This window comes from Varroa destructor, unplaced genomic scaffold (genome assembly GCF_002443255.2).
Source record: "Varroa destructor unplaced genomic scaffold, Vdes_3.0 BEIS01000001.1, whole genome shotgun sequence".
NCBI classification, from domain to species: domain Eukaryota; kingdom Metazoa; phylum Arthropoda; class Arachnida; order Mesostigmata; family Varroidae; genus Varroa; species Varroa destructor.
The window spans coordinates 42,046,020-42,070,018 of record NW_019211454.1 but is presented as its reverse complement, the minus strand read 5'-3'; the positions used below and the strand labels follow the sequence as shown (position 1 = coordinate 42,070,018).

The window sequence follows — 23,999 nt, the reverse complement described above, 5'->3', positions numbered from 1 at the left end:
CGTTCAATATCTCAGAACTATTTCCTTTTGCCCCTCTATAGCCCTGTTTTCTGGTAATGTGTTTCAGGGTCGATTGCTTAATTGACGGTGACCGACAGGAGGTCTACCTAATGCAGCCGATGATGGCTTCCGAGATGCTCGAAGCTGCCAAATCGTGCCATTTTCAGACGGCCGATGACGCCTCAGACTCTGTCGGTCCGATGAATTCGAGCCATGTCGCCGCAGTGACCGCAGTCGCTCCTCTGCCCCCCGTTGTTGCTCCACCCACAGCGCCTCTCGTAGCCGCTGGCATTGCTACCCCGGCCGAAAGTCCCACACCATTCACCAACTTCCAGCGGCCTTTTCAGGCCATCACGACTGGCAAGTCGTAAGAGCACGACAGCAAACTTAGTAGCGGATTTGAAAACGGATATATAGATGTATTGATCGCCTCAGCGCCATTTTAGCTATGCAAGATCAACGAATTAACTCGCGAACGAAAAAAGCGGAAAAAGTACGAATTGCGCGATTACCTGGGAGGAAGGACGCATGCAACCTAGGGCTGATTCTCAAACGCTTTAAACGCTTACAGAAACGCGGCCGTGTTGACTGCCCCTATGGAGCTTTTAGATCGTAGAGTGAATCAAAGTATGACGAACAGGACGTGGGAAAAACAAGAAGATTCGCATATTTATTCGTTCAGCCTTCTCAAAACAGCAAAGGCTGAAAAAAGATCCTTACAGTCAACTTTTGAAAATAAGGCCAGATGATATGTAATATTCAGTTGCTAGTCCTAGCTGTACAATACTTGGTTTGCGTATCGTGCGTCGTCTCTCTCCCCAGGCTAGCCATGTATCTTAAACAAGGCAAGCATAACATTGCAACACCTGCGACCCAAAAGCTATATAATACACATGAGGATAGCCACTGCTGAAAATTGGCAGTCATCATCGCTGGCTAATGAAGCCGGCAACGTGGCGCTATTTCGCGCGGCAGAAAAAGGACCTGAAAACAAAGAAGAGCTGCGCGAGGTAGTTCACGGAAGCTAGATTTCAAAACTCACAAAACACAACTATCGTACAATGCTGCCGAAGTTAGGCGTATAGACCACTCACTTGAGTGGTGATGAATGAGAACATATAATCGTATAAACTCGGAGGCTTAATGTTACCAACGGTAGGATGATATGGTCTAGCACGACTGATACAATGTTAGGATAAATAGATTGGACAAAAGTGCTTGTGTATTCGTATAATTATCGATTGTAGAAAAGACAGCTAAACTACGCAATAACGGAGAAAATGTATGGACCTAATTTAAGCTGGCGTGTGGAGCGGAACGGAGAACAAGAATGGACAGACGGCTAGCAAGAGGCAATACAGTAAGCATGCTCATAATAGTTTTTACCATTACTAATTAGAATAATTTGCCTCATTAATAGGGAACGACAGTGGGCACATATATCCTGAAACGCTGAAATAGCTTGGCCTATTGTAAATGCAAGTTTGTGGATCTAAATAGACGATATTGCTTTATTGTATAAAACACAGTAACACAGCAGCATATATATATATATATTTGCTTGTGTACCTCCCCTTAGTTATTTCTCTAGACGTCTATCTGGCATACATTCACAGATCTAAGCAGACGTCAACAACAATAATATATATACACTAACGCCTATATAAAAACTATATATTGCTTTGTGGTTGTATGAGATATGAGAGCCTTATACTGCAATACATATAATACCAACACCTCGCTTTATAACAAGTAACAATGTTTTTGGTGCCTTCGAAGCACTCAAAGCGAGCGAAAAGACAATGTATATATAATATTCGGTATCTATTCGCCACTATCAAGATACTGAATTCGGAGAGCGGATTACTCTGTAAGTTGATCAGTGAGTTGCACAAACTTCATACTACTAAAAGCGAGAGGGAATTTGATTAATACTACTCTTGCATACATTTCTAACGATACTGACGTATTAAAAAAGTTTGCCTCTCACGACCCCACCATGCGCCAGCCCACGTCCCACCGTGACTAACAAACCCAGGAGCTCTGAAGTCCATTCCTCGTATGTGACCTACTCATACAGAATGACCACAAATATTTACATGCCCACAGATCGAGACGTATTCATTTCGGACGTATTAGGCACCACCACAGTAAAGAGATCCAGTATGTGCAAAGATCCAGAAACAGAAGAAGGGTGGCAAAAATAATGAATAACTAACTCTTCTACCAAACAAAACTGTATTTTTATAAAAGAAACAATGACGATCTAAATTGCCATTGCGGATCAGACATCCTAGTGTTGGTCCTCGCTATATCAGGACAATTTACACACAGACAAGTTAAAAATTGCATGAATACGACAACAAAAATCATAAGAAATTAATATTCGTGAACATAGCCATAAACAGCTCAGCAGTCAGCGAAAATCGCCGAGCTGGGTTCACATATGGACACCAGCTCCGAGCTATTATTGTTATTACTATTATTATTACTGCCGCATACCCCCAATTGTGTGCGCGTGAGAGAATCGGAGACTACCTATATTCTCCTTAACGTTGTGACATATACTATCCACCCAACAATATCTATCGCTATTTACGTTTATTATTCTAGTATAATAATATAGTAGTAGTGGTAAAAAGCAGCAACATTAATGTCGGATTATGATAATGAAAAGAACTGCTGAGGGCTAAAGATCATTCAAGATTTAAATTCGATGGTGATGATGAGAACGTAATATCTATGGTGACTAGGGTTAGAATCGAATGGTAGCACGAACGCGAGGGAAGAATGTTTAACTAAACTTATACATCAAATCTGTGTCTTACTACTGCGCTAATTATCCACAAATTGGTCCGACTACCGTTGGGATCATAGTGCTTCGATGACAGTGATACCGCCAACAATACAACAATGTAATGGGTTGTATCACAATACAGAATCTACCCTGTTCTATGGAAACTTTTCTGTTTTGGACCGGTTGAATCTCGAGGCAGTATGATCTCTCCTAAAGATTTTTCAAACAACATGAGTAAACTACATATAATTTACGAAGAGCATATCAAGCAATACTTATCAGGTTTACTTATATGCTTATCTATATACCATTATTTATAATTTATTCATAAGCTATTTAGTTTGTGTAAAATTAACGTTTGTAAATTTAATACATAGGTCCTTTTCAAGTATAGAAATGGGGTATATTTTTGGTAACTGTCATAGACACTTAGTGGTTACCGAAGAAGAAAGCAAATAGGTGAATTATCAGGCACGCCCCTTGTGGGTTTTATCTTTGCGAAAACCCTTTTTAGTGGGTTTTCTAGTCTAAAAATCTAATCTTTTTACTGTGACCTACTTGCCTTATGGAGTATGTCGAACGAGGCTCCCCTTGTGGAGTATATTGAACAAGACTCCTTATCTATGTCAGGTTTTCTCTTCACTTATTTTAACTATTCATGAATCAAGGGCGCTGCTTAAACTGAGTCATTCTTGAGACGACTACCTATGCGGGTTACCAAGCCCCAGTGAGACCATCTGGCGACAAAGTTTGATCGAAAAATGCTGAACATGTTCCCGATTTTTTCCATTTATTGTTTAGGTACAATCACACATAATACGAAAATATTTTTGTAGAGTTCGCCTAGCGCATCTACACAATGTACTAATCATTAGAAAAATGATAGCAGGTCATCGTGTTGCCAGAGTTTGAAGGTTCGGTCGAAGGAACACGAGAGTATGGCTTCACCCTTAGCGTCCACATCGCAGCCCATAACTTTTCCATCATGGCCGCTCAACTTGTGTATAGGAGTCCAATCAGGAGCCGCCCAAAACTGTGATAAAAATCAGAACGCGGTAGATTTATTATTTATTGTGGAATACAATACATGCTTCGCGTAAATAATCCTCTGATTATATTTTCAAAGAAAATTACCTTGAGAGTATTGTCATAGGAGGCACTCACGAGAAATTGGCCGCTCGACTCTGCAATTTTCAACAAAAAATAGTCAACCGCTGCTAAACACGTACTGCGTATATGGTATATTTCGTCGTCGTACTTTAACATTTTTTGAGAGAAATGAAAAGTTTTGCTCAGCATTGCACTACGGATACTCACTGTCGAATTTAATTTTCGAAACAATATTCGTGTGTGCGGGTATTGTGTACTCGCACTTTCGATGGCGAATGTCCCATATTTTGACGCTGTTATCCTGTCCGCCAGTAGCCAACTGATACCCATTGGGTGCAAAGTCAACGCATAACAAATCTCTAAGGTGCCCTTCAAGGAACATAATACATCGGCCAGTGCGCAGGTCCCACAGTCGTCCGAACGCGTCGCGGCCAGCTGTAGCGGCAAGAGAACCGTCTGGATGAAAAGCGATATCATGCACCGGCTTCGAATGTCCTGCAAAAAGACACAAAATTCATTTCGACAAAAAATGTTAAAAAAGATCGATGGCTTTCACTATGTTACAAGTCGCGCTTCTTATAATACAATATAAAGGTCTTCGCGGGAGTATGCCATCCCTAACAATGCTTATTGGTCCCTACCTTCGATTTTAAATAGTTCAATTGCGAAGAATTTCGTGGAAGATCATTTTCTGTTACCCCTAATAGTTTTAATAGCAGAGACATAGTTGCCTCATGCCGCTGAAGGAGTCTGACGTGATCTCTTTTTGCATTTCAACGAACCAAGGAAACTCGAAAGTTAAGAATTGCACGCATGAACATAAAGAAATAGATAGATCTGGTTTGATGCAATACGGGGGGAGAGGGTGATGTTAGATCTGGTTTGATGCAATATGGGGGGAGAGGGTGATGTTGATTTGTTATGAACATGCGAAGTCTAACAATTTATTATGAGGTGCATGATAAGGAGATTGTGCCAGCAAGGACATCGTCCGATCTCAACGCCCAATACGGTACGTATTGAGATAGTTTCCACTGAAATGGATATTAGATTTAGGTACCCTTTTTTAGCAAATAATGTGAAATCTAATGATCTCTCCCAAAAACATGTGGAGTCTAGTGATCTCTCTAGATATATGTAACGAAACTTGTTCTCGGTAGCAATCATACATACTGCAGCAAATGTACAAGTATTGCAATTGTAAGCGTCCTTTTTTTGCAATATCTAATATTTGCATATACATGATTTTTTACAATGTTCCTAATAATGCACATAAGCTTCAGTAGAAAGTTCTTGATGAAATGGGAAGTTTCGAAAGAAAACTGCAACTCTACGGGTGCAGCTAGCGCCTAGAGCATGATGTCCCAACCATGATAACAAATAGACAGACGGATGTTGTGCCCACAGTCGGCTAGGCACTTAGAGCACAGGAATGAGTATTCCCGCGCCGTAGGAGTCGGATACTGGAGTCGGATTCTGGGATCGCCATCACCTGGGCAACCTGCGACAGCTGTGATAGGGTTCAGCAACGAACTTTTGCATATATATACATATACAATAAATATGACAGATTTATACATGTTTAGAAGGAATGTTTCATTATTTTGAGCGTTATGAAATTGCAGGTCAAAAGGTCTCTGATGCTTGGTCGACCTACAGTGCCTCATAGCTTCGTTTCTTGAGCATTTCGGACATATACAAGAACCATGAGGTCCGTCATGCGTAATTAATAATGCAAAATATGTACCATTTGTGTTACCCAGTGTGTGATCATGAACAGAAGACATATTTATAGTGAACATGACTGAGTCCTTCAAGGCAGACGTTCGACAGCTTACGCTCAAGGAACGCAGCAGACAAGATTCTAAAAAAACACTTCAAGGCCACCGGATGACTTTCGCCGTGCTCGACCGCTTTTTTCGACCAATGTTTTTGCTTCGAACTCTTTCCTCTTAAATGGCGAATAAAACGTATCTCGTGGTGCCGGATCACAAAAGAAAGCATTTGCTACTTCTCTTCCGTCTGATGACGTGTTCGTAGGTAGTGTAGGTGCTATACCCAAAAAGCAATACAAATTTAGAAAGAGTCATTCGACCGATACGGCATGCAGGATCCTATTTGCCGATATCAAGCAAATTTTAGATAGATATCGTTTGCGATACTTTAGGAAAACAGGATGACAAGCAACGGTGGTATCTCGGAACAGATTATAGACATTGCCCAAAATAACAACTTAAACCCGATTCTACTTTCAGTTTCATTTAAAAATCTACCCATAAATATGATTTAGATTTAGGTATTGACATAAGTAGCCACTTCCAGGCGCATGAAACTTGAAAGAGGTCGCAAAGTTACGGTTTTTTACGCACTGTATCTCCCAGGTCAACTGCCACCACCATATGATTGCGCCAAATAACCTGTAACCAGCTTGTCTATTTGCCGGCGACGACGCCAGTGTTCGTCGAAAATTCATGTCGCTGTTTCGATCTGCCGTCGATTTCAACACTTCAAGAAAACCTGACAAAACGAAATCGAAAATCCATAGAGAACGATCCTGAATTCTATTAAAATGTCCGCCATACCCCCGTATGAAGAAAATTTTGATTTGACGAGACCTGATAAAGACTTGACGAGTCGAACATAGATGAAGTAACGCGCTATGCAATTTACGATTTTCACTATTGCCTACGCACAGTACAAGGTGCATGAAGTTCATGGATATTGTGTTAAGCAACCTTGACATACATATCATGATATGTATATCATGTTTCTCTCCGCCTACGAGTTCAATCGTTGGGCAACCTCGCTTGGAAACCTAAGAATGGAATGTAATGCAATCATAAATAAGTCTTAAATAATTCTATGAACCTTTGGTTAACTATATGAGGACTCGTTTTATGACCTTTATGTCCGGCTCGTAAAGCGGTCATGTGTAATGTGGGGTATAGTATACCTAGTCTATCATGTCAAGTGATCTCAAATGTATGTATGTAATTTACATGTTCGAATGATACCTGGCACTTGTTTTTTTATAATAAAATGAAGGCACTCAGATAACACTAATACCTTAAAAAACTTTCTGCTCAAGAATTTACGAAAACATGGGCGAACTTAAAAACACTTTAAATCATAAGAGGACGATACCGTCTTGGTAGAGGATTTCCATTTTGTGATGAAGATCAATTAGACGCCACGTGTTATCGTACACGCAGCATGCAAGAAATCGGCCAGAGGGGTGAAACGCCACTCGAGAAACCCGGTGTGGGGCCATGTCACGTATCGTCTCCGTCGGCGTATCGCTGAAATCACAGTAGATACATAGTTGTAAGACTACAGACGTACACATGATTTTCGTTGGTCTATCCATTGGCTCTAAATATGCTTACTTTAACTATAAGATTTGTATTAAATCGAATACACAGACGCACCGAAACGACTGAGCTATATAACACCACGTCGTTTCTCGAAGCAAAATGAATTTAAGCAAAGGATTATGTTCTTAATCTCTGTATATACTGGTTGTGAAATAGACACCTTTGAAGGCTCCACAAGCATATTGTTCCATCGGTAGAACAGGAAGCCAAGTTAAGCTCAGTCGTCTTCTGTAACCGTGTGGCTCCCGGGTGAAAAGTCACACACCCTGTCTGGCCTTCGTGACCGCGCAGCACCTTCACCTAGATATCCACGCAGAGATCAGACGATTTATAAAAATACACTATCAAAAGATGACAGAAGGGTCAGAATTCCCTTTTGTGGTAGAAGAGATAAGATGATGTAATTTCACGATGATCTTACGTTATAATGAGTTATGTAGCAATTACGCAACAAAATTATTTCTTGCTGTTTCCTTTCTTATAAGAAATTCACTCCTGATCACCAAACGAGTCGAAAATAAAGTGTGCCACATCGGCAGTATGCCGGGAAGATTTTGTCGGAATCAAGTAGCTTTAATCAAAATGCTTCACTCAGGAGCTTTCTGCTTTCTGTCTATATTTCCTATGATCGACCATTTCATTAATCCCAAACATTGAGCGAATAGCTTCAACCAGCAATATGAATCTTTTCTTAGGATGTCGTCTGTGATAATGAACCACTTCTATAAGTTTACCTGTTGTAAATTTCCCGTGTCCCAGATCCTGCAGAGACTACTCCAGGAAGCCGTCGCGATGAGACTTTCGTCTGGAGACCATTCACACCACGAAAGCGGTCGTTCGTCGCCAACTTGAGAGGCCGCAATCGTCACCCCTCTAAGTCGCTGAAATAGTTTTTGCTTTGCTGCTGTACGCTGTGGGTCCGTTTGTTTACCTGTGTTTCGTTCGCGCTCCAATCTAAAATATTAAATAATTATCAACGGTGGAAATCAATATATGGTATGACAGGATGGTTATGTGATCGTCGCTTTATCGCTAAATAAACTTTCCTAATGTGTTAACTTCCCTTTTGAATGATACTCAGCTTATAAGCTTTTCTCCCTACTATAGCATCTATATATAACTTTGCCATAAAAATAAACGTCTATCTAGAACTGCTCTAAACAAAATCTTGATATAAAGATTTTGTTTAGGGCAGTTCTAGATAATAAGAGTGTTACACCCTAATAAGTGTGCTACAAATATTGATAAAGGCCTTATACAGTACACAAACCTTGCTTTGGCTCGGGGAAGAGAATACCTTACAAGCCACTCCCTTGCGGCCTTCAGTTCGTCAGGTCCTTCGTGGTACCATGTTGTCTCATCACCTTTTGCTTCTTGCTCTTCCTCTTCAGTTGGACGAAGTCTGAGATAGCAAATAGAAAAGTTAAAGACCCAGCTGTGGTTATTGCTAGTGCTAATTGTACAGTCGTAAAGCATAAGAAAAGTCCTCCATGTATACTTACGACACAGCCTTTAGATAATAGAAACAGACTGTATTTAAATTGGATCAAGATGCAGTCGATACGATTGAAATAGGCATTTGACAGGCTTCTTTTTGCATATTGATGTTTTGACAAAGTTATGTGGGTAAGTATTTACGAATGTACTTATAATTTTATAAATTTTGTACGAGAAAATGCGGCAACTGTCGTAGGTAGTCGATTTGGTGAAAAAAATGTAAATACCTGTCACACCTTTTCAAACCACTCAAAATTTTACTCATGAAAGTAAACTGTAGGTTTGTTCTTTTACCGTAGTGCGGTAACGGTTTCGTCCTTAGCGAGAATATTTCGAAGACGTTCTCTTCGGTCTGCTGGTCCTTCCCCGAAAAGGCAAATTGGATGTCCGATTTCTCTGAGAATATTTTTCACCTGGCCGTCATCGGTAGGGACATTCAGTTTCCGCGCCCTCTTCTTTCGCTCAAGCTCTTCGAGTAAAAGCTGTTTCTCTCGGGACATCCGCTCCTCTTCAAGTGCCATATACTCGGATGGGCTTCCCGGGCCTCCGCCTGATGGACCATCGGAGCCATCTTGGTCTCCACTGCCTGCAAAAGAGACAAGTTATCGTGTATGCTCTCGTAAGACCTACTTTATTGAACAACGGTTTATGTATCGTTTGATACCGTACTTGCGATCAGAAATCCCATAATTCATTGCGAAAAAAGGTAGCAGATTTTGTCAACGCAACTTGTTAATAAAACCAGTTCGTGAACAATATTGTTGAATAATGAACTGATTGAACAATTGCGCCTAGCTTCTAATTACGCGAAATAAATTTTCTGACACAATGTGTATGCGGCTTTTGCTCTAATCACTTAATCTTTACCGCATTTATTTGACCGCATCTTCTAGTACATAAGGTTTCATGCTTTATGAATTGATGTATTAGTTAAAAATCGTAATGTTTAATTTTCTCTATACGCATGGAAGCCTGAATATCGGCCGAACTAATCTTGCAAAAAACTACTTTCCTATCTCTGGCGTTTATAAAATTTCTTTGATACTAAACATTGTGGAAAAAAGGAATGTCAGCAATTGCTTACCATCGGAACCGCCGGATTCAGAGTCATTTTGAGGTTGGGCTTCAAGTCGCCGGCGTTCTTCTTCCTCTAAACTTCCGTAATGGACGATTTTCTGTTTGTGCACAAATTGAATCTCATCGTCGCTATCTGACATTTTTGTCACAAGACGCGCGATACAGTATAACAATTTCGGTATTAGCTGAAACGTTTAGAGCCTGCTTCACCGGCATACAAACAGACACATCATAAAAAAGTTTTTTTATAGTTTATAATCTTTACTCATTTAGCTGTTGATTGAAATGCTCACTTATATGAAACAGAACAGCTAGCACGTAGCCGGGAAATAATTCTACATTAAAAACATGGGGTAACAGATCTAAAACTCCTTTCAAACAACGTTCGAAAGTTAAGCGCAGTTACCCGGCATGAGAAAGGCAGCCGTTTGTAAACAGAACAGCAGACGACTCAGAAAGCGCCCAATTCAGATAGAAAGTGGCAAACCCAATTGGGCATCTGACACAAGTCTGATGTTCGTTTTGAAGAAGCTATAATTGCTGTTTCATCTTTTTTTTTTTTTTTTTTTTAATTACATATGCTTTTCTTATCTTTAACGACTTGGAAACTTGTTCAGTTAACGTAAGCCAGTCCTTTTTTGACCGGGCCACGACCTGGCACATGCTCAGAGGGCTTTACGCTCTTCATTCGAGTAAATGCATCCCGTATACTCGGTTGTCAGATGTCATACAGCACCCACTTCTGGTTGTTACCATGTGAACTGCATGGTTTGAAGATACCAACATAATGAAAATTTGACTTGGCAGTATGCTTCAAGACAGAGGCATGAATCAAGCACCTTAGAATTGAGGAAATATAATCAGAGACGCGACTGTGTGCTAAGTGGGAGCATTACAAGCGCAAGTCTCAACTTACTCATCCCATTTTGTTGAAAACTTATAGACATACCAGCAGAGCCTGTTTGTATAAGGAAGTCAAGTAACAGGTTTTGTGTCCTTTCGACAAAAATTGTTTAAAGGACCTCGTGTTTTCTCAGATACGGTGAGGAATGCTGTATATTTTAGTTATTTGTCACTTTCTACAATACATTTATGGACCTATAATATGGCAGCCTTCAATTAATACGATTAGGCCAATAAAACTTACACAAACATATTGAAATGGCATGCCCTTACTGAGCATTGTTTACTCTATTCCATAGCGTTGCTTACGGTAAAACGGCAGACAAGCACTGCATACAGCGCAATCAATGCGATCATTACACCGACGTGCACTGCAGTGCAATACAATGGTAGCCACGTTCGGGAAGCGAAGCACTTTTTCATGGAAAAGAATGTATTAACGTCCTCTTTCTCCCCTATTCAGTGTTGAGACAACGTAGGATCTTTGCAAATCATGAAACTCTTTCTGGAGAACAGGAACTTCCGTGTGTTTAGTGTTTGAAATAGGCTTGTTATTGTTGTCAATCTCAGACGACTTCAGTCAGAAACGACACAGATTCGACCAACGCGAAAAAGGATCTTTGCAGTAAGCTCTCATTTTTTTCGTAGATGCGTACGCGCACGATAGGATATTCGGTAATGCTTATACTAATAATAATGAATACGTTAATTTGTCAAAGCTTGATTTTTATCTTTGAAGTCCTTGGAAAACGGTAGCATAGCCAAGAGAGAGATTGGTCATAAATACGCATTCGAAAGTTGCTTGTTGTTACGCGATCGGAGCCAGTTAATTCGCCCGAATTAACGGATAAGGTCGGATATCCCCATATTTTTTAACATTTATCTGGTCCACGAAAGCCTTCCACAGCTCTGCAAGGGAGCTAGCTGGAACGATCAAACAAACAAGCAAGCTCAAACAAATAACACTGAGTGTGAGTTAAGTAGGAACATCCTTTAAAAGATCATCCTCAAATTTTATAATATTATGTAAATGGTACAAATGTTACACCTAATTACTATTAATCTTATTGTCATTATGAATCGACACTTCTTCCGTTTGCATGGACGTGTCCGCGTTCAAAAGTCGTAGATTCAACGTTAACGCTAACGGACGAGGTAGATTTTACCGTAAAAAAAGCTGCTATCAAACGAATGACAAGATTAAATATTATGGACAAAATATTTTGTAGCCCTTGCATTATACGAACGTCTTCAAAAACAATGCGTAGGAATACCCAGCTACGACGTTGAGGCACGCTGGTTACACTATAGCATTAACTTACGATAAATGGGTGCAAGTGAGAGGATATGTTGCATTCAAGTAGTATTTTTCACATTTTTAGTCCGCAGGCGGCAACTGGAATCTGTCAGCGGAATTTTTCTGACCTCTCCCAGGCTTCCAGAGTCGCCCGACGATTCGGGGGTGTTTTGATTCGACAGAATTCATTCATTAAGTCAGCTGGCTGAAGCGGCTAGCCTACTGCCCTTAGCTACCCAGTGACAAAAAGCTACCTGCACTATTTCGATAGACTTTATTAAAATTTCTACCATGTGTCAATTGATTGCATCATCCATATATTGATATGTAAGCCATGTATATTCAACTGGCACCAATAAACACAGCTGTCAAAGTGAATGGAACATGAGTTGCTGATTTCTGTGAATCTATTTTTGTTTGACAAATTTGATTTTATCATAGTGGTGGACAAATAAGCAGGCTTTCTTTTTATCTCTAGAAAACTACTTATTATTGCAGCACTGGCGATTTGGGAACCGCACCAATAAATTAGCCTTCCGTTTTTTTGCGTTGCTAATACTAAACTGGAGAGAAAAATCAGAAAATTGGAGAGAAAACCACTATCGTTCTGATTATACCATAGTCAGTGCGACAACAAACGTATCTGTCGGGTGCTAACACGACAAACAAATTGCTCTAATGAAAATTAGAATAATACTTGCGCCCAAAATTTTTATAATTTATCTCAGCTTGGTCAATGCTGTCAAAGCGTAAGAAAAATGCTACGGCAACGATATGCGGTGGATGAAGCTTATTCAAGTACGACAGTTATTGTGTTACGTTGAATGACATTGTAGCGTCTGATAGAAATCAACGTGACAATGCACTTGCAGAGATCGACAATGTAAGTATTACGTTCTCTTAACGCTCAGGTATGAAGAGTAGGAATCAAAACAAAAATAACGCGCTATAAGAAGGTTGTTGTTTTTTACTGACTTTAGTTGATTTTCTCTAGCTGGTATAACATGGTATACGGTACGTTTGTTTACATTTTCTTTGTGCTAATAATTAAGAATTGTTAGTGTGGAGCATTATTAACGTAAATTTAAAAAAAAGAAAATAGAAAAGTGTATGTCTTTATTATGGAAATGTGATACGCGTATTTTGTTCAGACATACTCACATATTTGCTTGTGGATACAACATTGCACGTCCGATGAAGTCAGGATAAGTTGGTATTTGTTTGTCAACATCAATTAACATAACAGAGTTTAGCTTGGTATTTCATATTTAGCAGATGACAGTGTAGTTTGACACTGAATAGAAATATTTTCTTATCTTTTGAGCTTCGAGTAACATTGGCTGGGTTTTTTATGCTGAGTCAAAAAAGTAATAGTGCCTTATTTAAATTTTGCTAGTAATCCTACTAGTAGGATTATATATTAAAGCTTAGTTAACATACTGGAGCCACTAGATATCGAAGTTAATAAATTAATAATTGGGTTAGCCAACATATTAAATGACAATGTTTAACGTACAATATTTACACATAATGTAATCATGCATTGTCTCGACACGGTAAAAAATGTTGGTATCCATGTTATGAACTTTTACTTCCTGCATTTCCTATAGGATATGAGTAGACCTTTTACTTTACGTTAAATCCGTGACTTCAAATTTTTTTCCGCGGATATGTGTTTCCATACAAGAGATATCACACTCCTTGAGAAGGCGCTTGAATATACGAAGTAACGGTAGTTCGTCCCGTATGTTTGATAAGTACGACGAACATAGTAATTAACGTTATAAAACTCACCATACTTTAGTAGATCTGCGTCCTTAAACTTCATCTAATTTTTCAAACATGAAGATATTTTCGATTTTTCCTAGTCGTATAATGCCATAATATCGAATAATAACCGATGAAATGGCTACTGTTGCTAATAAATATAAAAGATCATCGTGCGTTTTCACAAATCGCCATTAAACAGGCGTCATCAATTGGTTACGGAAAGATTTGATCTCTTTTGTCACTAATTATTACAAACACGTAGAAACAACTGGGTGAAAATAATTATAAGTCCTTCTACGTCCTTTCCCTTTTCTTCTTGAATGCCTGCGGTTTCGTTCGAAAGTGAATTAGCGGAACTACTCGTTATTGTGGATCCCGTTATTGTATCGTTAAAATACGATATTCTAGCAAAAAACAAACTAACTTCTAAGACAGTTCTTCTGGCAGATGTTACCATAGCTAGCAAAATTTCAATGTGTCCCGAGGTCTGTCAAGCCTTTAAACTCCAAAAGACGCGTTACTCTTCACGATTCTGTCATTATGAGTAAAGCTATGCATATAGTAGTGACAAATCAATCGCTAATATGAACTCATTGTTTTGACGTTGCGTTGTGTCAGATAACATTAGGCGGTTATTAGCAGCCCGTGTACATATACTCCTTTCGGAGGCGTTTTTCGAAACTAATTGCCGCATGACCGACTACAATCTAGTGTGCTTGCCGTGTCCGCGTTTGACGGCCTCTGCAATTCCTGATTCAGTGAGTAGCTTGATGATACAATGGAGACTCCAGCTGTCTACTCCTACATTCAGAATACGGTTGCCGATGGAGCGGCCGCAGTGTCCTCTCTCATGATAGACCCCTTCGATGAGCTAATTTGGGTGGGCGGTCAAGGGGTAAGTGGTCATATGCCAGCACCTGATTTCGTCTGCTACCTCTTATACTTATCCTCTATGAAACAGGATGGTAGCATATACATATCGAAACTATATCCAGTACATAGTCGCCTTTATTTTTAGTCCCTGAAATCGAATACTTATATACGAGCTCAGGCTTTTTTTGACGAATAGAAAAAGTAACTCCAAATGAATCAACTTGATTCAAAGTTTCGTCTGTCTATTATACCCAGGTAAAACATATGCGGCCAAAAACGGGCGCATGCAATAGCTACGATGCAAGGCATTATATGATTATACAATTGTAGAAGGAGGCTATCGTAGTGCAGATACATATACAAAATTACCACTCAATATATTATACTTCATTTTGGCTTTGTTGGGGCTGTCGTAACATACCATTTGGCGTGGCATATCTCTATTCAACTACTAACCTAAGTAACTACGAAAGTTGGTTGTCAGTATATCATCAGTGGGCGTATTTTTGTTTCAGGGTCACGTCACCTCATATTACAGTGCGCTATGCGAAAAATATACTTCGTTTCAAGCGCACCCACCAGGTTATCCTGTACGAGATCTGGCCCTCCATCAGGAGGGGGTGATTTCGCTGTCTCCAGCATCCGTACGGATGAATGTACGCCGGGGTCTTACAAGGTTGGTTGCGTCCCCCTAACCTGACCTGTCAGTCCTCAGTGAGTGCTGGTTTTCACCATGCTGCTTCTACTGGATAAATCTACAGTATCTCTGAGGTTCGCTCCTGCACAATTTTCTGTGCATTTCGGACATGTGCATTGCAAGCCAGGATAGATACAACATACTATGCACTTGTTTGCTCTGTAAGAAAAGGTTATGAGCTACTGCCAGCTTAGTGCCGTAACGGATCTCATGACGCACCCGTTATTCACTCCGTCTTTAAGCTGAATGCTCAACACACATATATACGCACACACACACACATATACATGTGTGCTAATTTTTTTGATGCCAACTACATAATCCCGTTATATCTTTCCAGATGGATTCAAACATCGGAAGACTTTTATGACCTTTGCACTCTGAGTCTTCTAGACAAATCTGCATCCAACCATCGTCTAGCCGTTTCAGGAAACCAGCCGTCTCTATTCGAATTGGACATAAACAGAAGTAAGTTATTTTTAACCCTGAAATTTTTCTTGAAATTCGAAACTTGACTAGTGCTCACAGATAGGTAGCTTTTGCTGAGCATATACAGACAAGCGATTAGGTATGAAATTGCCTTGTCAAGCTCCCCAATATATTTTTTTATATTATAATGTTACAATAATATGTTGTAATCATAGTCTTCTAATGAAATATTTGTTTATAATACGGCCAAGGTTGTGTTATGGCTAGTTTGCTGAGGTGTTTAGTACCAAGCAAGTCACTCACTATAATGAATTTTCTATATCGGACGTACTTTATTAAAGGGGGAATAAATTAGCTAATAATGCCATAAAAAAAAAAGCGTTGGCTTCCAGCATACAACCCTAGCAGTAGAGATTCAGCGTAAATAGGTATATCCGTAAGAGACATGGTCCGATATGCAACAGAAATCCACAAACGCGTGTGGTTTAAGCGTGCTAAGCTATCAGATACGAAATGACTTTTTGACCCACCGTTCTCAGCACTTTTTGTTCTATGCCATTCGTATCAATCGTGTTGAGGCAAGCAGAATCTTTCACCATGAGAATTTCTACACTAAATAACTGAAAATGAATACTGCAAAATTTATGTTACTTTCCTAGATGGGCAGATCGTTCGACGGGCATCAATTGAGGGTGGCACTGGATATAAGATAGTACGAAACAACCCCACATTCTTGGCTTGCGCGGATTTTGCTGGAGGAATTGATCTACGTAACAAGGATAACTTTCAGGTAGCCTTCGCATCTTTTAGCGTTCAAAAAAAAGCTTTTTTTCGATAATAAATCGAAATAAGTGATATAATATAGCTATACTGACGGGTCGCGTTGAAATCGAGTATAGAAATGTAAGCTACTTAATAATAATAGTGTAATAAACTACTCGTACCAACCTTCATTTCATGATGAAGACTGGCACAAGTAGCTCTGTAATCTGAAACATGCTTATTATCAGTGCTGGATGTAAGTTCCGAAATACTTTGAGGTTCTGAATTAAAGAGTAAAATTGTAACTTAAATTTAACATTTTACTCAATTTGTTTACTGGGTCGTACTTAGGTCATGCGCCATCTTGCTCCTACGTCTTCAAATATGATGATTCAGGATATGGCGTTATTAGGGAATCAGCTCGTTACATGCGGATTTTCTGATGTCTACAGAAATCGCCCGACTGCGCATATGTACTTAAGCGTCTACGACCTTCGAACGTTCCGGCCTCAGTTGATACGGACGCACTTTCCTCCAGTTCTACTTAAGTATGTGTTGACTGGCTAATAGCTCTTCAGTGATGTGGTGAGATATTGGCAAATGATGATTATTATAAGGAAGAGCCAATGTACGAAAAAATACTTAGTTGTGTACATTTGTGATAGCTAGACTCCGCGTACATTTGCAACTACCTACATCGGCCTGATACGTGTCCTTAACAAAACGCTGGATAAAAAGCATACCACGGTATTCCTTGTGTTTGCGCTGGGAGAACAAACATTTCACACTAGAATTAAGTTGCTCTAATCAAGCTTGTGCCCATTGTTTTCTTCAAACGACAGGTTCCTGGAGGTTTATACATCACGTCTAGTCTGCGTTTCAACATCGGGCCAGTTTCAGATGTTTGATGTCGGGCGACTCGAACCAGCATCGCCTATCAATTCGATCGAGATGCTCCAATTTCAAGTAACATGCTTCGATGTCTCTTCAAACTCTCAGGGCATTGCGTTTGGTGATGAAGCAGGAAATATAATTGTTTACGGTATTTAATCACTCCAATAACAATCATATTTCACTCGATTGTTATCTTAAGCTGTTATAACAGTAGCAAACAGACATAGCATATCGCTGAAAATATCTTCATTTAATGCTCATCGAGCCCATCTGGAATGAGTAGAGATGTGGTCGATGATCTAAGCAAATTTGACTCCAGGTCACTGTAGCGGAACGTGATGTTGTTTTCAATGTGTATTAAAACGCCGCCTGTCGATACATATCAGTCAGGTCTATCCAGACTTGCTGATGGAAATAGCCTCATACTGGTGGTATTGGCAACGTTCATACGCGCATGCAACCGTGGCTCTGACGCCAAGGGTTTGAAATAATCGTTGATAAACCCGTCTCGAGAATTTGTAAATATAGTAAAATAGGTGACTTTTTTTCTGCTAAAATCATTCATATTAATAACAGCCATTATATTTAAATTGCCATTGCGTTACGATAAATTGATGTTTGTGCTCACTAACTGGATAAACATGAAATAATCATGTCTGAGGTAATGTAGGTATTCACCGCGAGGTTTTGAGGTTTCTGGTTTAACTGGTACTGGGTATTGATAGCGCCTCGTATTGTGTGCTATTTCATTCCGACTATCGCTCACCAGGAACTGCCCAGGATATCCGCTTTCATAATACTATTCAACGCGCAACGGAGTTCGCTGATCCAGTTGATACATTGCCAGCGATGGATGTGTGCGATCCACTCAATGTCTACTCATCTGTTCCGCTGCCAATTTGCGATGGACCCTTACTCAGTGATCTGCCGCCACAAATAACGCGATTTCGATATCATGTGTCGGGCCCGGTCGACCCAGCGATTCTAAGTTCGATTAAAATGGTGGGACAAATAGGTTATGCCCCAAATAATGGCCGAATGCGTCGAAATGAGTACAACTACATCACTAGCAAACATGCCACCGCTTCTTTCAAACTACAGGATCAATCACCGTCCCATGAAAGCCAAATACCTTTATACTACCAGAAGGTAAGAAGCGTGGCACGCTTTGCGCAGTTGAGCTACTCATAATGTACCGAGTTTTAAATTAGGAATGTACAAACAAAAAAAACAGGCCCTATGGACCGACTAGAAAATTTATATAATAAGATGTAGAAAAACATATCCCTTCCCGATTCTTTAAGAATGTCTGGTGTTGCTTTTAACAATTTTTTCTGCTTTCCGGCAAAAACTACGTTTTCGCTTGTTTTTAATCTGTCCCTTATAGATTGATATAAAATACAACAAGTTGGGTATCGAGGACTTCGATTACAATCAATACAATAACACATGCTTTGCTGGACTCGAGAGTTCCCTGCCGAACTGCTACAGCAATGATATGCTTCAGGTAAAATTACGAGTTTTACACACGTCGTCGATCCACAATATCCTCAACCAGAGCGAGTTCCAGTAACGTTTAGCTTCGCGTTTTAGTCCAGAGCAATCTTTAGGCGTTATATCCGAAACGGTCTGTACCTAACTTTTTAACACCACATTTTGTTTTTAGCTTAGGCATGTTAAAATGCTGCATGGACAAGGTAACATGCAGCTCTTTATTTTTTGATTGAACAATGTTAATGTATATTCCGCTTTCCGACCGTTCTATATCTTAGGTGTTCTATTTTCTGGAACCACTCCGAGTTATGCTAACCAATCATTCATGCGACCGCGAATTCTGCCTCTCCTGCGAACTGGCCTATTTATTCCATATGTTAGAAAATGCCCAGGGCATGCCCTGTCAGGCCAGCAATTTCCTACGGGCCTTTCGTACTATTCCAGAGGTCAGCGCCTTAGGACTTCTGTCCAATGAAGACCGAACGACTGGTAAGCTTTGCCAATGTTGCATTAATACTTTCATGAAGGCCCCTGTGATTGAACTGACGAATCAGAGCTTCAATAGATTTGAAACTAATCGCCAGAACTTCGCAATTTCAATTACTCTTATTTTTTTAAACACCAGTGCAAATTGGGTGCAAATTGGCAGATGTTTTTTAAAGAATGCTTTTATTATTTTAAACCAGATTTTGCCTCTGGGGTTCGCCATATGTTTGGCAATTTTTTACCACAGACGTAGGTGTGGACATTACATTGACTACAAAATACCGAGCGTGTAATTAAAATACTTTTATGCGCAATAGAAAAAAATGTTAACACATATACGCGGCGTTCAACTAACATTCATACAGACTAGCTCTTGGTTACTATGCAGAAGCAGTTCCAAACCTAGTCAGTCCCGTCGCTGCTGTGCTGAGTTACTCCGAAGCACTTTCGGATCCTCACATCAAATAAAACATTGTGGTAAGAAGCCAGTTTATCGTGGCAAACCAAGCAAGTTGCAATCGACTGCACAGATATTTCTACGGTTCTTCAGCGTCATTTACAATCAACTGCAAAAAGTACAACATCTTTAGAGTTTCCTCCCACTGTACTATCCCTACAATAATACAGTAAAGAAGTGTTTGCCCGTTAACTGAAAGAACGCCGAAGCATCCTCGGTTCGAATGTGGGCATAGCCACGTTTCATTTCTTTGTCAAAAAATCCGAACGGCACTAACAACGGAGACATATATAGTAATATCTCTCTTAAGCGGTTTCGTTAGATTGCTAATATAGACTCCCTTATTGTGCCAGGTTTTTAAAACAACGCTGAACTGCCGTACTAAATTTTTACGTAGAAGGAACCGCTGAAAGCCAGCTATGCAAAACGTTTAACCCACCATTCGTATCAAAAGTGTTAGGACATATATGGGAAAAGTACCGAACCGACTTCATCCAAACAATATCATAAGCATCATATAAGACAACTCTATCCGATTGCACAAAAATCAAATTTAAAAAGCAAGTCATTTGAAAAAGCGATAGTTAACAAAATATTCTTTTTTATAGTACCTATAGGTGCACATTGACTTCAAACAAATAAAAAATACGATAACAGCATTTCTGTGATATATAACATTGCTACGTAATAAATATGCCAATGACACATCCTCTCATCAAAAATAGTCCGTTGCAATAATGCGACTTGCCTATCTATCCTTGCATTCTTTTAATCGAATCGAAGCACTCGGCTGTTCTAGTAGGTTAGTTATCGAGTCTAATTAATTTTATGCTCGTGTTATAATTTTGTTTGTCATTGTGTGTATCCTTTTAGGTTGCAGGCAATTAATTCAGGGATGGACGCGATTTATATTTACCCAGTTACACCAGGAGACACTCGATCCGAACGGAGAGTCGGTTGTATCACGATTGTTTACAATGCCACAGAAAACTCTTCAAAGGTTATTATTTATTTATCATTGATCTTATTACGGGCGCATTATTTCCTTTTTGGCCAAATTTTAATGTTTTTTCGCAGAACAATGGCAGTATATCTGTATGTTCGTTCGTAGATATGATAAACATATTTAGTTCGGCAGAACAAAAAACGACTCTTGAATAGATGTTCGGCTGTAGATATGATAAACATATTAATTCAGCAGAACAAAAAATAACTGTTGAATAGATCATATGTATACGTTATTTACTCGTGACGGATGCTGTGTAAAAAAAATAAAATTGTTAAATCCTGCATTCGAAAATAACACCAGTTGCAGATACCGACAGCAGTTGTCTCTAGCAAAATTATACGGCTGAATGCAAAGGGCTAAGACTATATATTTTATTATATCTCGAGAATCTAACGTACTGCGCCTGGTAGGTAACTTAACGAGGAATACGCGACTTATCTGCCAAACTAAGAACATTTTGGCGGGCTGTTTGCCATAAAAGGCATGCGTTCATTCGCTACGCCTATCATTACACGAAAGCCAGTTCTTTTTAGATCAAAACAACGAACTCGTCTAGCCAACAATAGTACTTCGTGTTTCAAAATTTAAGCGAAGATTGAATATTATCGAATCTTTCAATGAACGTTTATAGCGAATAAAAATACTTCTTTGCTTGAAATCGACAGTCTACGTTATTGCCAGGCTTTTAAAAAATTTCAGTATGACTTTACTTAAAAAAAGAGCTGGATGATTCTCGGTAAAATTTTATAGGGCTATAGAACAAATCAAATGTCTCCAAAAGCCATTTACTGTACACCTAGGTCCTTGATACAGCTATTAAGGGTCGTTTTAGAGTGAAGAACATCAATTTCCAATTGAGTGGTTCCAGTTTTTTAGACTCTTGGGCTGCTATCAGTCAAAATGTAATTCTGTTTAAATTTTTCGTAATTAGCGTATATAAGCCACACCTTAGTGAGTGTCTTTTTTTAATATTATTTGACAACGGTTATTACTAAATAGTTCAGATTAAGGAAAAATATTATATTAATGGTTTACGAGATATTTAGGTTCCGGATTGAAGCTGTAATTGTGATGGTTGTTATATGAAATACGCATAACTGAGGATTTTGAGATATTTATTTGTTTAGATATAGACTAAGAAATATAAGGAAAATTATGTATGTATGTATGTATGTATGTATGTATGTATGTATGTATGTATGTATGTATGTATGTATGTATGTATGTATGTATGTATGTATGTATGTATGTATGTATGTATGTATGTATGTATGTATGTATGTATGTATGTATGTATGTATGTATGTATGTATGTATGTATGTATGTATGTATGTATGTATGTATGTATGTATGTATGTATGTATGTATGTATGTATGTATGTATGTATGTATGTATGTATGTATGTATGTATGTATGTATGTATGTATGTATGTATGTATGTATGTATGTATGTATGTATGTATGTATGTATGTATGTATGTATGTATGTATGTATGTATGTATGTATGTATGTATGTATGTATGTATGTATGTATGTATGTATGTATGTATGTATGTATGTATGTATGTATGTATGTATGTATGTATGTATGTATGTATGTATGTATGTATGTATGTATGTATGTATGTATGTATGTATGTATGTATGTATGTATGTATGTATGTATGTATGTATGTATGTATGTATGTATGTATGTATGTATGTATGTATGTATGTATGTATGTATGTATGTATGTATGTATGTATGTATGTATGTATGTATGTATGTATGTATGTATGTATGTATGTATGTATGTATGTATGTATGTATGTATGTATGTATGTATGTATGTATGTATGTATGTATGTATGTATGTATGTATGTATGTATGTATGTATGTATGTATGTATGTATGTATGTATGTATGTATGTATGTATGTATGTATGTATGTATGTATGTATGTATGTATGTATGTATGTATGTATGTATGTATGTATGTATGTATGTATGTATGTATGTATGTATGTATGTATGTATGTATGTATGTATGTATGTATGTATGTATGTATGTATGTATGTATGTATGTATGTATGTATGTATGTATGTATGTATGTATGTATGTATGTATGTATGTATGTATGTATGTATGTATGTATGTATGTATGTATGTATGTATGTATGTATGTATGTATGTATGTATGTATGTATGTATGTATGTATATGTATGTATGTATGTATGTATGTATGTATGTATGTATGTATGTATGTATGTATGTATGTATGTATGTATGTATGTATGTATGTATGTATGTATGTATGTATGTATGTATGTATGTATGTATGTATGTATGTATGTATGTATGTATGTATGTATGTATGTATGTATGTATGTATGTATGTATGTATGTATGTATGTATGTATGTATGTATGTATGTATGTATGTATGTATGTATGTATGTATGTATGTATGTATGTATGTATGTATGTATGTATGTATGTATGTATGTATGTATGTATGTATGTATGTATGTATGTATGTATGTATGTATGTATGTATGTATGTATGTATGTATGTATGTATGTATGTATGTATGTATGTATGTATGTATGTATGTATGTATGTATGTATGTATGTATGTATGTATGTATGTATGTATGTATGTATGTATGTATGTATGTATGTATGTATGTATGTATGTATGTATGTATGTATGTATGTATGTATGTATGTATGTATGTATGTATGTATGTATGTATGTATGTATGTATGTATGTATGTATGTATGTATGTATGTATGTATGTATGTATGTATGTATGTATGTATGTATGTATGTATGTATGTATGTATGTATGTATGTATGTATGTATGTATGTATGTATGTATGTATGTATGTATGTATGTATGTATGTATGTATGTATGTATGTATGTATGTATGTATGTATGTATGTATGTATGTATGTATGTATGTATGTATGTATGTATGTATGTATGTATGTATGTATGTATGTATGTATGTATGTATGTATGTATGTATGTATGTATGTATGTATGTATGTATGTATGTATGTATGTATGTATGTATGT

General features: G+C 38.2%; 3 protein-coding genes across 11 annotated transcripts in view; 2 read left to right on the top strand and 1 right to left on the bottom strand.

The window, feature by feature from the left end:
* The window catches only part of LOC111250093 (glycerophosphocholine phosphodiesterase GPCPD1), a 33,974-nt gene extending 28,479 nt beyond the window's left edge, over positions 1 to 5,495 (top strand). For 5 of the 6 annotated variants that reach the window (XM_022804786.2, XM_086977106.1, XM_022804796.2 and 2 more), the window contains exon 11: positions 68 to 5,495. In XM_022804786.2, the coding sequence (XP_022660521.1) occupies positions 68 to 371 (304 nt within the window). In that variant the 3' untranslated portion in view covers positions 372 to 5,495. The remainder of the gene's footprint in view (positions 1 to 67) is intronic. The other variant, XM_086977108.1, reaches the window with a different exon arrangement.
* Positions 3,571 to 13,353, bottom strand: U4-U6-60K (U4-U6 small nuclear riboprotein factor 60K). Of its 2 annotated transcripts, XM_022804979.2 has the most exons (10): positions 13,217 to 13,353; positions 9,863 to 10,056; positions 9,073 to 9,364; positions 8,552 to 8,683; positions 8,016 to 8,235; positions 7,442 to 7,581; positions 7,052 to 7,206; positions 4,115 to 4,402; positions 3,932 to 3,981; positions 3,571 to 3,830 (listed from the first exon to the last, which is right to left on the bottom strand). In XM_022804979.2, exons 2-10 carry the CDS (start codon positions 9,993 to 9,995, stop codon positions 3,669 to 3,671), a joined length of 1,572 nt encoding a protein of 523 aa, XP_022660714.1. In that variant the 5' UTR covers positions 9,996 to 10,056; positions 13,217 to 13,353; the 3' UTR covers positions 3,571 to 3,668. The 2 variants fall into 2 exon arrangements, with proteins under 2 accessions (XP_022660714.1, XP_022660705.1); XM_022804970.2 differs by lacking the exon at positions 13,217 to 13,353 and having other exon boundaries at positions 9,863 to 10,255.
* On the top strand, positions 11,127 to 21,584 carry LOC111250110 (PAN2-PAN3 deadenylation complex catalytic subunit PAN2-like). 3 transcript variants are annotated; one of them, XM_022804899.2, is made up of 12 exons: positions 11,127 to 11,383; positions 12,141 to 12,938; positions 14,444 to 14,720; positions 15,214 to 15,374; positions 15,736 to 15,863; positions 16,484 to 16,614; positions 16,938 to 17,134; positions 17,429 to 17,628; positions 18,250 to 18,629; positions 18,868 to 18,987; positions 19,419 to 19,463; positions 20,791 to 20,930. In XM_022804899.2, exons 3-11 carry the CDS (start codon positions 14,604 to 14,606, stop codon positions 19,431 to 19,433), a joined length of 1,449 nt encoding a protein of 482 aa, XP_022660634.1. In that variant the 5' UTR covers positions 11,127 to 11,383; positions 12,141 to 12,938; positions 14,444 to 14,603; the 3' UTR covers positions 19,434 to 19,463; positions 20,791 to 20,930. The 3 variants fall into 3 exon arrangements, with proteins under 3 accessions (XP_022660634.1, XP_022660644.1, XP_086833235.1); XM_086977109.1 differs by having other exon boundaries at positions 11,128 to 11,383; positions 19,253 to 19,463; positions 20,791 to 21,584; XM_022804909.2 differs by lacking the exon at positions 19,419 to 19,463 and having other exon boundaries at positions 20,791 to 20,931.
* The last annotated feature ends 2,415 nt before the right edge of the window (positions 21,585 to 23,999 follow it).

Coding starts and splice junctions, on each gene's coding strand:
- U4-U6-60K (XM_022804979.2), bottom strand. CDS start 9,995: ATGTCAGATAGCGACGATGAGATTCAATTTGTGCACAAACAGAAAATC. Junction 8,236..8,551: donor CTTCCCCGAGCCAAAGCAAG/GTTTGTGTACTG, acceptor TTAATATTTTAG/ATTGGAGCGCGAACGAAACA. Junction 4,403..7,051: donor GGAAATCCTCTACCAAGACG/GTATCGTCCTCT, acceptor GTCTTTTTGCAG/GACATTCGAAGCCGGTGCAT.
- LOC111250110 (XM_086977109.1), top strand. CDS start 14,604: ATGGAGACTCCAGCTGTCTACTCCTACATTCAGAATACGGTTGCCGAT. Junction 17,629..18,249: donor AGGAAATATAATTGTTTACG/GTATTTAATCAC, acceptor ATCGCTCACCAG/GAACTGCCCAGGATATCCGC. Junction 18,988..19,252: donor ACAGCAATGATATGCTTCAG/GTAAAATTACGA, acceptor TCTATATCTTAG/GTGTTCTATTTTCTGGAACC.